The sequence below is a fragment of the Tachypleus tridentatus genome, chromosome 8 (genome assembly GCF_004210375.1).
Source record: "Tachypleus tridentatus isolate NWPU-2018 chromosome 8, ASM421037v1, whole genome shotgun sequence".
In the NCBI taxonomy this organism is placed as follows: domain Eukaryota; kingdom Metazoa; phylum Arthropoda; class Merostomata; order Xiphosura; family Limulidae; genus Tachypleus; species Tachypleus tridentatus.
Window position 1 is genome coordinate 126,596,045 of NC_134832.1, and position 15,132 is coordinate 126,611,176.

The 15,132-nt window shown below is 33.8% G+C and overlaps 1 protein-coding gene across 2 annotated transcripts in view; it reads left to right on the forward strand.

Annotated features, from left to right (window-relative positions):
• Positions 1-15,132, forward strand: part of LOC143223442 (uncharacterized) — a 54,634-nt gene that overhangs the window by 32,649 nt on the left and 6,853 nt on the right. For both annotated transcript variants that reach the window (XM_076451434.1, XM_076451435.1), the window contains 6 exons: positions 2,849-3,027; positions 5,381-5,520; positions 7,137-7,282; positions 8,556-8,637; positions 8,909-9,059; positions 10,456-10,642. In XM_076451434.1, coding sequence (XP_076307549.1) covers positions 2,849-3,027; positions 5,381-5,520; positions 7,137-7,282; positions 8,556-8,637; positions 8,909-9,059; positions 10,456-10,642 — 885 coding nt within the window. The remainder of the gene's footprint in view (positions 1-2,848; positions 3,028-5,380; positions 5,521-7,136; positions 7,283-8,555; positions 8,638-8,908; positions 9,060-10,455; positions 10,643-15,132) is intronic.

Here is a 15,132-nt window from a genome sequence, read left to right on the forward strand (position 1 = left end):
AAACGATTCTGTAGAGTTCTAAACTGATGTTGAAAAAACATGTTTGCGATTGTCGAATAACAAATGTTTTCTCCAATCATTACTCTCTAACGTCTTTTCTGGAACAAAGGCTTTGGTTCACTTTGAAAAATTTTCCAACTTTTGTCGTTGTTGTTTTTTCATCTCGTCTCGAAGAAAGATTTCGGTTCAGTTTGAGCATTTGACCATTTATTATTTTTAAGCCTCGTCCAGTGAAAGGAATTCGGTTCAGCTTGAACATACACAACGTTGATTTAATGGTGACTATAGTACTTGTAAACTAGATGTAAGAGTATGATACAGCCAGAATGGTGGGGAGTTTTTAATAAATGGAATAATGTGAATCTTTCTGAAAGCTACCTCTACGAAAACCAGTTTTGTAAATTATGTGATTGTGAAGGTTAATGGTGTATGTACTATTATATATGCTAAATACAATACTAAGTAGTCAAAAACTATGATTATTTCTGTAAAAAAATTAACTGTTGGAACTAATACTCCACAGTAAATAGCATTACCAAACTATCTCTATAAGAACTAAAAATAACCCAGCAGTTAATTATATGGTTTAATATATCTATCTAGGTAGGTTTATGCATTGAAAAACGTGTAATTATCAGGTGGATATTCACGCTGTAAACAATATGTTTTACCCTAATCTCAATAATATATTATGTGGCTCTACCAACTTGGATAATTTAGGCTTGTCCTAAATCCATGTATTGAATTAACGGTGCATAATAATCTTTTAAATGAAAAAAAAATAGATAATAGAACATTAACAACAATAAATATAAATAGGTATACTATACATTTTAACCAATGTAGTTAATGAAACGAGTATTAACGAAATAATTGAATACAAGTATTTAAAAAACATACAAAAACTGTCCGTTTGCTTCTAAGCATCAACACCACGAATGCTCAGCGAGCTACCATGGAAGAGATTTTTATTATCATCAGAGCGAAGTTCATGGTTCATGATTTTGTTCTTCTGATAAAGAAACATTGAACTCTAGTAAGAAAGTGAAGTTTCTACCCTGATACTTCATAAATACTGTCTATCAAAACAATATCTCAGTATATACATAGCCTTACTTTATTGTTTTCATCAGTTATTTTCATATTTTGATTTATTTATAAAAAGAAACATCTTCAATATGTTGTATTCTCAGCTATTTATAACTAGCATGCTATTTGTATAATATACCACTCGAGGGAAAAACATTTTCTCACAAAGTTCCTGTCAACAGAGAAAACGGGTCCTTTCAAAAAGAATCTCGCTTTCTTAACTACTAATTTGCTTGGAAATATAGATTTAGTTTTGTTTGTTATTGAGGCTTCTATACCTCGGAAAAGTGGCAAACACACAAAAACATATCAGTTTTCAGGATGTCAATATTCAGTGTGATTCATAATTGGCGTAAGACTGTTGAAGCGTTGCCAAACACTGGAGGATATGAGGAGAATCATAAGCAAAGGAAAAACATCCAAGACAAAAATAACTTTAGGATGCACTGTTTCTTCACCAGAGGGCAGGTCAGGTATTAAGAAGTTGGATACGTCATCTTCAATACTCTCAGCAGCAGATCAAAATTTATCACACTTGTAGCTTACACTGAGTTAATTTTGCTGTATGGCAAAAATTAATGTCAGAGTTCTACAACAGTTACGGTTACAAGCTCAGTAATAGCTAGATTTGGCTTTGATTCACAAATAGGTAATAAACAAATCGATTCTTGCATAGCAGTTAACATTATTGAGCAACCCTCTGGTGGTCAAATACTGTGTCACGGAATATTTCTGTCATGCACATTTTTATTTTGCTTTTGTTTTGTTTTAGAATTTCGCACAAAGCTACTCGGGGGCTATCTGCGCTAGCTGTGCCTAATTTAACAGTGTAAGACTAGAGGGAAGACAGCTGGTCATCACCACCCACGGCCAATTCTTGGGATACTCTTTTACCAACGAATAGTGGGATTGACCGTCACATTATAACGCCCCCACGGCTGAAAAGGCGAGCATGTTTGGTGGGTATACGAATCCGCGACCCTCAGATTACGAGTCCTAACCCACCTGGCCATGCCGGACCATTTTATTTTACACGACACTGACACTTCGACAATGTTGCGTGAATTATAAATAACCAAGAAGCTTAAACGCATTACTGAATTACTGTTAAACGATTCGTTTGAAACCAAAAGTTTTAAGAAAAGTGTATTTTTAAAAAGATTTATTCTGGAATGAATTATTTAGTTTTGACAGTTTCTTCATGAATGAAATTTCGTTTATTCATAAATCACAAAGATTTGGTGCATAAACAATTTCTTGACTACGTCACGAATTTTTGAAAGCCTTATCTTAAAAAAGTAATATTTTTAATCTCGTAATTACATCCATCGGCTATGTGATGAATTTTTGAAAACTTTATCTGAAAAACTAACGGTCGTGTATCTGGTAATTACAACTTCATGTTTGACTTTCATGCGTAAATAACTATTTCTTAACTACGTGATAAATTTTAAAATATTTCCATAAAAAATAATTTAACTAATATTTCACTAACTTGTATACATAAATAGCAATTTTTCAACTCTATCATGAACTCTCGGAACTTTTATCTGAGAAAATAACCTTTGTTTAATTGGTAATTACTAACAATGGTTTATGAAGCAGTTAATTAATTATTCATTGTCCACCTTGAGCCAAAATTGTTAATTGCTTCAGTGACAATTGTGTGAGGAGAACAAAGTGTACTTAGACGTTTTTCAACGAAACCGGTTATAAGCTTGTGTTTTTTATATTCATGTACAATACTTTTCTTGTTTAGTTAAGATGCAGTGTGATTCGACATCGATGACGGCCATTCTCCGAGTCTCCAAACCTTTTGGAGGGAGGGTTTACTCCTTAGGTCATCCCAAAGAATGTTATGCTGTCACAGCAGGAGATAAAGGAGAGATCGCCATTACACTCCCACTCCATGGCCGAAAATGCGGCACTAAGAACTTGGTAATAATCTTAAGTAAATTATTTATAACCCACAGACGTTAAGGAGGACATTAGCCCCGAGAGGTAGTATGTGAAAAAGTAAAAATACCTGTCTGTTCAAATATGCGCTTCTCTCCCGTGTGTATGGATATTCTGAACATCCAGTTTTGGAACTGCTGTTATGTGTATATTAAGTGTATTTTATAACACAGTACGAACGTGTACTTCGAGTCTCTAACAACGAACACTGCTGATGTTTACATGTTTTTAACGCCAACAATAGACGCATAAATGAAAGAACGAGTTAAGGAAAACATAGTTTTATCTCTCAAGTGCAGAACAATTGATATTTTAAAGGTACTACCCCAGTTGATCTATTTATGACATTAACTAAACAGAATGACACGTTAAAAGTTTCACTGGTTAAGGAATTCCTAGTGTGTTACGTATCTCCTAGAACTTTCAAAAATCTTGTCTCTGTTTGTTAAGTTTTTTACAGTAAATAATTAACATTTATATCCAGTCACTGTACTTGGTATGCGATTATCATGCCCCACTATTTTAAACAATATTTTGGAAAACTTAAAGTGCAAGTGAACCTATCACCAAGTTGCTAACATACTCAATAAAACACGGATAATGATAGTTCAGAACATTATAATTATAACTGGGCATAATCAATGGTATAAAATGAGGCAATCATCAACCTAATTCATTGTTATGCAAACCAGACATGAGGTTATTAGTTATGTAATTTAAGCGCAAGTGACTAGTCATTTATCCTTAAAGAAGACATTTGGATGTTTCACTAATGTGAAAAGCGTCAAAAATATGGCGCCAACCAATCACAGCAAGTTTTTTTGTGAACTGTCTCAAAATGTCGTGAGCAGGATGTAGAAGGCTTCCAAACTGGTGGTACAGTTATCCAGAACATCGGATAATGCATATTCCTGTCCATCATTCTGGACATAGAGTACCTACTCCAAGATTGAATCAGTTGTTCGTATTCACAAATAGACCCCAGGAGTGTGCTAGTGATTAGACACATGCTTCAAATTGCCGGCCATGCTGAATAGCACAAAGGATCGTTGAAAAAATTCAACTAGATTTTTAAAAATTCAGAAGCTCGAGAGTTCGAATAGTTGACTAACTTTTTCAGGAACATAAAGAAAAATAGTCAATTATTTGAAAGTGCTCGAGCTTATGGGTCTTTTGAAATCACATTACCAGCCTTTATGCCAAATGATTCATTCGCATTACGCTAACAGAAAAACATTTAAAACTCAAATGAACTGGTAGAGAAAACACGTAACAAGACTAACGACATATAGAGAGGAATATTTGTTTTTATAGATAGCTCAGCTTTATTTTATAGCTACTATGCACCCATTTGGAAAGAATCATGAATCATATCCAACCTCATTTTCATGCTAGAAAGAGATTGATACAGTTGACGTTGGTGGTAAGCATGATGTTGATAAAAATTCTCACTGGTGAACTGCAAACTTCTACGTTCTGTAAGATTCTACCTAATGTCACACGTTATGGAAACCACATACTACTAGTCTTTGTTTTATAAGATCCTCATTCAGAAGTATACTAGACCATAATTTTAACTTAACGAATGATTAACTCCTTGAAGAAGTGGGAATTAACCAAATGGACACATTCATCAGATAGCTTTAAGCACTAATGGAATTTCTTTGAAAGCATGTTGCATTTTCAAGTGAATCCAGGTACTAAAGATACTCTTGAAACAGATCTTTTATAAGAGAGGTCAAGAGTACCAGAATTCCATGTTGAAGTAAAATGTCATGAAATATAAACATGTAAATATGTCTCTACCAAATGTCCATTTACGAGTATAAGATGAATGACCGGTCGTTTGCATTTAGGTTCACATGATGGATCTTCATTTACCGGATTTGAGTAAAGAAACAAAACATATGTGATGTATGTATGTTATTCTCTAACAATGGTTGCTTTGTCATAGTCGTAATAATTGATATTTACATTATTGCTTAATAGGTTTGTGCAGTGCAAGAGGTTGCGTATTTGTAATTCTCTCTAAAGCGAGAGCCCCCCGCTAGTACAGCGGTATATCTCTGGATTTACAACGCTAAAATCAGCGGTTCGATTCCTCTCGGTGGGCTGAGCAGACAACCCGATGTGGCTTTGCTATAAGAAAAACACTCTTAACCTCTAAAGCGAGTCTTGTCTCTAAAGGTCTCAGAATAACAATAATAATAGTAAAACAGTGTATTACAAATTTATATCAAACAATATATTTATTCTCGTAAGAAAAATTATCTGTTAAAATTTCTTTCTCTGTAGTTAAAACATTTAACTTTTGTTTATCTTGTTTATGTTGCAGGGAAATGGAACATTTACCAATGACGTAGTCGTTCAACATCATCCGTTTATTCTAAGAAACACCGACCGTCGTATTGATATAGCTTGTGATTATGAGGAGGTTAAACAAAGAGTCAGAAGCGGGAAGGAAGTAGAGGAAGGGTAAATAAATAGATATAATTCCCAAATAAGAAGGGTAAATAAATAGATATAATTCCCAAATAAAAAGGGTAAATAAATAGATATAATTCCCAAATAAGAAGGGTAAATAACTATATATAATTCCCAAATAAGAAGGGTAAATAAATAGATATAATTCCCAAATAAAAAGGGTAAATGAATAGATATAATTCCCAAATAAGAAGGGTAAATAAATAGATATAATTTCAAAAAAGAAGGGTAAATAAATAGATATAATTCCCAAATAAGAAGGGTAAATAAATAGATATAATTACCAAATTAAAAGGGTAAATGAATAGATGTAATTCCCAAATAAGAAGGGTAAATAAATAGATATAATTTCCAAAAAAGAAAGGTAAATAAATATATACAATTCCCAAATAAAAAGGGTAAATAAATAGATATAATTCCCAAATAAGAAGGGTAAATAAATAGATATAATTCCCAAATAAAAAGAGTAAATGAATAGATATAATTCCCAAATAAGAAGGGTAAATAAATAGATATAATTCCCAAATAAGAAGGGTAAATAAATAGATATAATTCCCAAATAAGAAGGGTAACTAAATAGATATAATTTCCAAAAAAAAAAGGTAAATAAATATATAAATTCCCAAATAAAAAGGGTAAATAAATAGATATAATTCCCAAATAAGAAGGGTAAATAAATGGATATAATTCTCAAATAAAAAGGGTAAATGAATAGATATAATTTCCAAATAAGAAGGGTAAATAAATAGATATAATTCCCAAATAAGAAGGCTAAATAAATAGATATAATTCCCAAATAAGAAGGGTAAATAAATAGATATAGTTCCCAAATAATAAGGGTAAATAAATAGATATAATTCCCAAATAAAAAGAGTAAATAAATTGATATAATTCCCAAATAAAATAGGTAAATAAATAGATATAGTTCCCAAATAATAAGGGTAAACAAGTAGATATAATTCTCAAATAAAAAGGGTAAATAAATAGATATAATTCCCAAATAAGAAGTGTAAATAAATAGACATAATTTTCAAATAAGAAGGGTATATAAATATATATAATTCTCAAATAAGAATGGTAAATAAATAGATATAATTCTCAAATAAGAAGGGTAAATAAATAGATATAATTCTCAAATAAGAAAGGTGAATAAATACTCGTAGAATCTCTGATCTCATTAAAAACATTAAATATTGCTTAAATAAATATAGTCAAGTTATCATTTTTTTCCTATTTTATAAATTTCTTGCAAACTTTATTAACTGATTTATATATTCCAAGTAAGCAACCTTGCTGCTCAGGACATATTCTATACTGAGTACTCTTTTCAGGGAAACTTACCTGACTAAACATTTTTCTAAGGACGCTTTCCTTACTGACTTTTACTTTGAAGGACATATTCCTAGACGAATTTTATTTCCGTGAATATTTCGTGACTGACCTTTACTTCGAGGGATATTTTCATGACTTATCCATACTTTCAAGAAATATTTTCCAGATTGAAAAAAAAAAAAATCTGCATCGGCAAGCTTCTTCATTCAAGAAAATTACACCGACTAGTTGACGCATAATTTTTTTTCAACTAAGTTTGATATCTTTCGCTGCAGAGTTTCTCAAAGTCTACCTCAAGTCATCATGGGTCTAGCTCCCACACCGAGAGTTCAACTTTTGGTTGTCAAGACAACAGGAGAAGGGATTAATGGAGTTGAGCTGGGGGATCCCTTGGTTCTGAAAGTAGCAATGTTAGATGAAAGTAAGATACTACGTGTTAGTTTTATTACTTAGAAGGTCTGGTTGTTTATAACAAAGTGGTGATTAGGAGCTGTATTTACATACTGTCATCCATTGGTGTGTTTAATATTGTATTTATAAATGTGTATTTTTAATCTAGGATTTTTACAGATCAAAAGTCATTGTTTGTATCTGATAATTTAAACTCGTGGTAGGAACTATGATATCAGTATTTAATATCATCCTCATAGTTTGATTGATTAACTTTTCTGTGACGTTAACAAGATTATCAAGAAATCCTTTATCATTTAAATTGAACTTGGGATTATTTTACTTGTATTTTTTGTAATTAGAAATTTATGTAAGAATCATGTATGTGCATGTAATAAATGATCAGCTTGACCTCATACAAGGTCTGGATTTAAAATTTATTATCAGTTATGTAATTATGCCTTTGCTTTTCTATTATTTCTTCTTTCTTTGTTTTTTCAAACACTTTTCAATCAACCGTCATTCATTCAATCTTCGACCGACTGATTGAAACTCAATATGGCTATACCTTGGTCCAATATGCCCAGACACCATTTTTCATTTTCTTTTATTTAGGCTTTACTAAGGATTTTATGGGATCTGAAGACAAACAACAACATATATTTTAAGTTCATGTGCGTCACATTTACAGTATTCAAGATGGGAATTGGTACAAATATTGATTTTCATCCACCCAGCACATTGACATAAAAAGTTATATTTGCTCAAACACAAATGGTGGTCTTATCTACTCGAAGTAACTATATGTGGGTATTTGATTCAAAGTAATGCTTTTCGTAGCTCTCCTACGTATATATATAAATATGTGGAATAGACCCTCTTTTAAGGAGGTCAAAAGGTTAAATAAATCTACAATTTTAAGGGTTTTGACCAATTACTTCGACTTGTTTAGACCATGGTATTTAGTACAAAGATACACTTTGTAGATCCCAAACACAGATGTAGACAATTATATAATTTTTATCTTTTGCCCAACTTGTGAGAAGAAAAAAACATAATTTGGGGGTTTTCATGAACTCTTCTTTTGTATGACAACCAACTTATGTGGGATTTAGTACAAAGATACTTTTTTGTATGTCCTAAACAGTGGTATAGATTATAATTTTTCTGTGTTTTTTACGATGTTTATTAGAGTAAATATTAGTCATGTTGGAAATGCGTGGAGGAGACATTTTGCATTAGTTGTAAATAATTAGACGCAGATGAGTTGGGCAGACAGATGATATCGATTGGACTTCTTACAGGTGTCTATGGAATATTTGGAAGTAACCTTGTGGCACGGAGTGGTGAAGGGTCAGATACGATGCTTTTGATTGATGAACGTGGGTAGGTATAATGTGTTTCCATCCAATCAGATTCATACTTTTAAAAAAATTGCTATATAACTGCAGTAGTAATTATAAACGTTAATTATCTGAAAATTACCATAGGACATATGTCTAATACTAATACTTTTGTTGATATAATGGTCCCTTTTGAACCCTTTCGCAAACTATAACACTTTTCGCTTGAAGCATGCGTTGTATCATTTGATATTACAGTAAGACTCACTTGTCTGTTCTTGTCGTGTGACATCCCACCCTTCTTGTGCTTTCAGGTGTCCAGTGGAGCCGAACGTCTTCCCTTCGTTAACGCCAGCTCCAAAATCAAAATCTCTTCAAGCTCCATTTCAGGCTTTCAAGTTTGCTTCAGATAGCACAGTCAAGTTTCAGATGACAGTATCGTTTTGTCTGGACGTCTGTCCACCGGTAAATAATAATTAACCTTAGAGTCAAAATTGCACAAGAACTGTGGGTAAAAGCTTGAAAAAGGGAACTTTCAGATTTCCAAATGTGTAGTTAATTCATTACACTGTATCCATTACAGGTAATATTGTGTCTTAGGCTAATCATACTTAAACAGAAATTTTCTGACAAAGATACCAATTAAAATGTTTATTAATAAATATACACGTGGTTTTTTTTTATTCTTTTCTTTCACGAGTAAAACTCGACGTGCACGTGTAAACTTCAGAACAAACCTCTCGCTAATTCTAACTTATTTTACATTATTCTCCAATTGAATAATAAAAACATGAGAGCAGCTAAACATGATTCCGCAGATACATATCTTGGAAGGAACTTCTCCATGTGCAAAGGAAATAATGTAAGAAAGCTGTACAGAGGTCGCTGTCCTTATCACGTGGCAATTCACCACAAGTTCTGAAGGCAAATAAAAGCATACTTTGTTACTGTGGAAAATGACAAAATTTTGCCGACAAGCTCAAGAAGCCTCCGGGTTCTTTGCTTGTCGGTAAGTAAGAAGAATGAATCCTCTCACCCGTAATTCTTTCTCCCTTTTTTTTTTTTTTTACCGAACTTAGTAAGGGGCAGTGAAAAGTAAATAACACATTTTATTTTAAATTGACCGGAAAATAGCAGGTTACGCTATAAACTTGGATAAAAGTAATTTTCTGTAGGATTATATTTTTTTTACAGGCTTAGAAGTCATGTACGTAGTAGAGAAACAGGATTTTATTATCAGTCAAAACTCGGTTTGTGTAAGCTTCTCTCTGTAGATTTAGAACTCGTGTATATTGAGAAATAGAATCTTATTATTGGACAAAACTCAGCTGATGTGTACAGAGAAATTTGAACTTGTTATTAGACAAAACTCAGTTTTTGTAGGCTTTTCTCCGCAGATTTAGGAGTCATGTATATAGAGAAATAAATTATTGTTGTTGGACAAAACTCAGTTTATGTAAGGTGTTCTATGCAGCTTTAGGAGTCATGCATATAGTAAATTAGGATATTGTTATTCGTAGATGACCAAAAGAATAACCGTGTAAACAATAAGAGAACATTTAGTTGCCAGAATAATTAAATGGCACCTGTATATAACAACACTGAAAATGTTTCCCCAGATAATAAAGCTTGAACACAGAAAGTGAAAAATAAGACAAAACAAAAAGATAGCATTTGCCTACCAATATGTATATATGTTTATATTTGTGTAAATTGTGGTAACCTTTCTAATACTGTCTTCTTATGGTTAATTAATTAGGTTATAAATATATAAACTTTGTGAGAAAATAAGATATTAAACATTCAAGATGGTAAACACTCTATTTTAACATCTTTAAACTTAGTGTATATTTTGTGATAGGTGAACTGTAGAAGTAATAATACACAAAGCTTTCAAAGACATCGAAGATCAGCAGCCGTAGCAAATACCTCCTTTCTTGAAGTACAAGCTGGTGATTTCGTAAACGACGTCATTATGGAAAGTACATTGTTTACTGTAGCAAGCTCCAAGTCAGCGCCACCAAGAGCAGGAAAGCTTAATGTTGAAAGTAAGTCACCGTTCATAAAACTTTTACAATTTCTGAAAGTTTTCATCAAATGTAAAATGCACACACCAAAAGGGAACATTTAAACTAGTGTGATCTGCAAATAACCAACTTGTTTTATATATATTGTATCATGCTGAATAATATTGTTTCTTAAGGCATGCGCTCGTAATCTGAGGGTCGCGAGTTCGCGTCCGCATCGCGCTAAACATGCTCGCTCTCCCAGCCGTGGGGCTTTATAAAGTGACGGTCAATCCCACTATTCGTTGGTAAAAGAGTAGCCCAAGAGTTGGCGGTGGGTGGTGATGACTAGCTGTCTTCCCTCTAGTCTTACATTACTAAATTAGGCACGGCTCGGTGCAATGGGCTAACAACCTACTCACTTAAATACCTGTTGAAGAATCCGCAAGCGATTGCGGCCCTATGTTCCTTGGTGGAATCGAGTGGTGAATGATGTTGAATGATGAATTGAACATAGATGTATTTTTCTCTTTGTGTGTGTGTGTGACTCACGTGATATTAGGAATCTTATAACCAAAAAAATTCTTGGACTCAGAACCAAATTAATGAGTAAATAATTCATTAAAGTATGTCTAATGGGGCCCGTTTTTGTACTATACCAATGATGAACCATTTGTTACAAAAATACACATCATGTTAATGAACAATTAAATCAGTTATATTTGAATAAAATACATAACAAGAACTATGTTGATTTCTTAACATATGAATGAACTGTTTAGAACGAGTGTTCAGTATGATAATAATAGAGATGAATCAACAAATAAGGTTATTATATGGAATTACGAACCAGTTCTTGACTTGTTGATATGGTTATTAGTGTTGCGAATGTATTTGTTGCCTTCAGGATGTGATCTGAATATGGACCATACTGTGTTTAAATGACTGGTAGTTAGGACACGCGATTCGCAATAAGATAAAAGACCAGTTCTTAACTTCTCGATATGGTCATAAGTGTTGCAGCTGTACTCGGACCAGTTCTTGACTTCTCGATATGGTCACAAGTGTTGCAGCTGTACTCGTTGTTACTGAGACACTGAGTTTATAACGTGTCTGTCTGTACTGTAGGAATCTCACGCTATTATCTTCAAATATGGAAGATATTTTGGGAAAATGGCTTCCCTTTTTGGCTCTGTCCAGGGTGGCATCTTGAGAACCGTCTTGCATCCTTTCAGGATGTTATATCTGAACATGGACCATACTGTGATGTGAAACCTGTGTTTAACTGGCTATGGCCTGGTAATTAGGGTGCTCGATTCGCAACCTGCTGGTGGCTGGTTCGAATATCCATCTCCGAACATGCTCGTCCTTTCAGTTTTGTGAGCGTTATAACATGATTGTCAGTCTTACTATTCCTTGGTAAAAAATGTAGCCCGAGAGTCATCAGTGGGTGGTGTTGACTATTGCCTTTACTCTAGCCTATCATTGATAGACTACGGAAGTCTGGTATAGAGAGCCCTCGTGTACGAGTGTGTGTGTTTCTTTTCTTATAGCAAAGCCACATAGGGTTATTTGCTGTGTTTACTGAAGGGAAACGAACTCCTGATTTTAGAGTTGTAAATCCGTAAAACTTACTGCTGCCCCAACGAGAGACGGTCTTGCGTAACTTTGCTCAAAATTCAAAACAAACCAAACCAATTAACTGACTTTAGTCTACTGCTCGGGTATGTAATTATCCTAAATCCAAACCAACAGATGAATAACAAGAATTATGATAACCTTATTACATATAACCATCTTTGAAATCACACAACGGTTTTGTTAACGTGTCGGACTGTGAAGCATGTTTCCCTACCAAAAACGTGCTCTACACTCTGGGACTGTGGGTGCGATATAACACTAATAACAGACGTATCACACTAAATAATTAGAGAAGCTCAAGGGTAGACAGTGGGTGCTGTTGACTAGCTTTCTACTGTAGAATGGATCAGCTCAAAATTAGGCGCAAGTGGGGCAAATATTTATTGTGCAGCTTTCTACGAATACCCGAAACGAACAAACAAAACTCACATTGCCATTGAGCTAACAATAATGAATGACACCTAAAAAACAGTTTATATATAAACTACTTTGACAAACACAGTGTTTAAAAGCTAGCCCAGCTAGTCAAAAAACAAGTAAAGCTTACCAATCATTTATTTCGAATATCATTCATTGCTATGGAGGCAAGAATGGCCTTATGATTAGCGTACTTGAGCTACGAATCTGAATATTCTTCGCTTGCTTTCAGTTATCAAAAAAATAATGTTTTGTACTCTGAGCCCATGGATTCACTATAAGAATAACAGTCAAGTCTCAGTATTTGGTCTGAGAAGAGTGGCCCAAGAGTCGGCGATGAGTGCTATTGACTAGCTGTCTTACGTACAGAATTAGAGATGTGTATATGTTAACAGATAATTTGAGAAAAAAAAAGACAAATAAACAGTTCTTCTTGTGTTGTATTATGAGACAGCATTAATCGTAACTGAAGTTATCCCAGCCGTGACTCAATGACGAGTCTTAGGACTTATAACGCTAAAAATCTTGTTTGGATACTCCGGTGATAAGAGCATAGATAACCAGAACATTGCGTAGCTTTGCGATTAGCAACAAACAAACTGGTGTCGCAAATTATATACTTCGTTAAAACGTTGCTTCCCATTTATTAAATTATAACGACATGCATATTCGAAAATGTATTACTACCTTGAGAGGCGTGGCAACACCGTGCTCTAACATGTGGATACATGATTTGCTGCACGTTATTTAAAACGTGATAATACGAGACAGAGCTACTGAGTCCATAAAACTTTTTGTTCTAGACAACAAAATCTAACACCCTTTTTTCAACACTTAAATCGGGCATAGCTGCTGGCTCCGAATTTAATATTATACCGCTTCATTTTTACATTACTATGTGAGCTATAATATTTTCTACTCGTAGCCCTGAAGGCACCTAAATATACACAATTTCCTATGTGTTTAACATGCTCGAACCTCTATTCATGTGAAACTTCCGATGTCGTGACAGGGTTCGAACGAGTTTTAAACATCTGAATGAATAACTTCCCAGAGGCTTGATTCCAAAGTTGTGGATGTTTTTTTGCTTTCTGCTGAAATGAACGTCGGTTCTTCTTTTAAAATAAATACATGCGAGAGAAATACGTTTGTGAAAAAATAAAATTACAAAGTCGAATAGCTTCCTTGTTGTTAGTACTCGAACATAAAAGATGTTTTTTTTAGCATTTTCCTTAGGTTTTGATTTGAATTCTACTCCCCAGAGAGCGTCTTATGTTTAAATTTTTTTCAAGGAAGTGATATAATATTAATTCTTTATTTACCATACTTACTACGTTAGTTTGTTATTGCTAGTTCTAAGTGGTATTGAGTGGTTCGTATGTTTAGTTGATAATGGAACACTCACCAATCTAGAGTCTTCCAAACCTTCACACTCTCACCCATGTTGTCCTTCATCATCTTGTGACTGCTAATTCTGGTTATAGATTTACAAAAAAACCCTTCATTTTCCAATTTTTGTCACCCCTATAAATGCCATTTTTTCTACCACTGATTACTGCTGTTTCCACCACGCTGTTCCTTATAGTCTAGCACTGTGTTGTCATTATTTATCAGCAATGACCAAAAAATCTAGGCGTTGGAGTCATTAGTCCGTCTTCTCTTGAACTGGACAACAGAATACTGTCATTGTCTCCAGTAGTCCTGTTCACCACAAGTGATCAACATTGTTCGGCAGATTTTCTCAGTAGTCCACATTCGTTAACATTGACCAAAACTTTCTTGTTTTTGTCCCCACAACTATATGTTCACTAGCACTAACCAGTATAGGTCATTTGTTGTTCCCACGTTATCTTCCTTGTCCTCACCGACCTTGGTTTATAAACTCTGACAAATGCAATCTTTGTTCTCTACATACCTTTGATACGTTGTTCACTCATAACCAACAAACATAGTTCAACCATTGTCTTCATTGGTCCTTCTTCACTAACTCTGATCGACATTGTTTAGTTCCTGAAATAATAATCTGTGATGACGAGAAAACCCACTTGTAGAGAGAAATATACATGTAAAAATGGCTGGTATGGATTGAGAAAATTTTATGTAGAGGAGCGAAGCAAACAACGTTTCGACCTTCTTCGGTCATCGTGGGGTTCACAAAGAAAGAACGAGGTAACTGACCGATAGCTGACCACATGCTTGAATAAAGGTGGTTATGTAATTGAGTGTAGAAATGTAGAGGGCGTGCTTAGATGTTGATTATATTTATTAATATAGGTGTAAAGGTGTTCTTTTGTATTGGTTTATTTTGGACCTGAGTTGTATAAGTAAGGCTTCTTTAATTTTGCGTTTGTTTTTGTTTGTTTATTTATTTAGTATTTGGGTGTGTTTTATGTGTTTATTTGATTTGCAGTGTTCGAAAACGTGAGAAGGTAGCTTTTTGTGTTCTTTGAATCTGGTTTCCATTTTTCTACTGT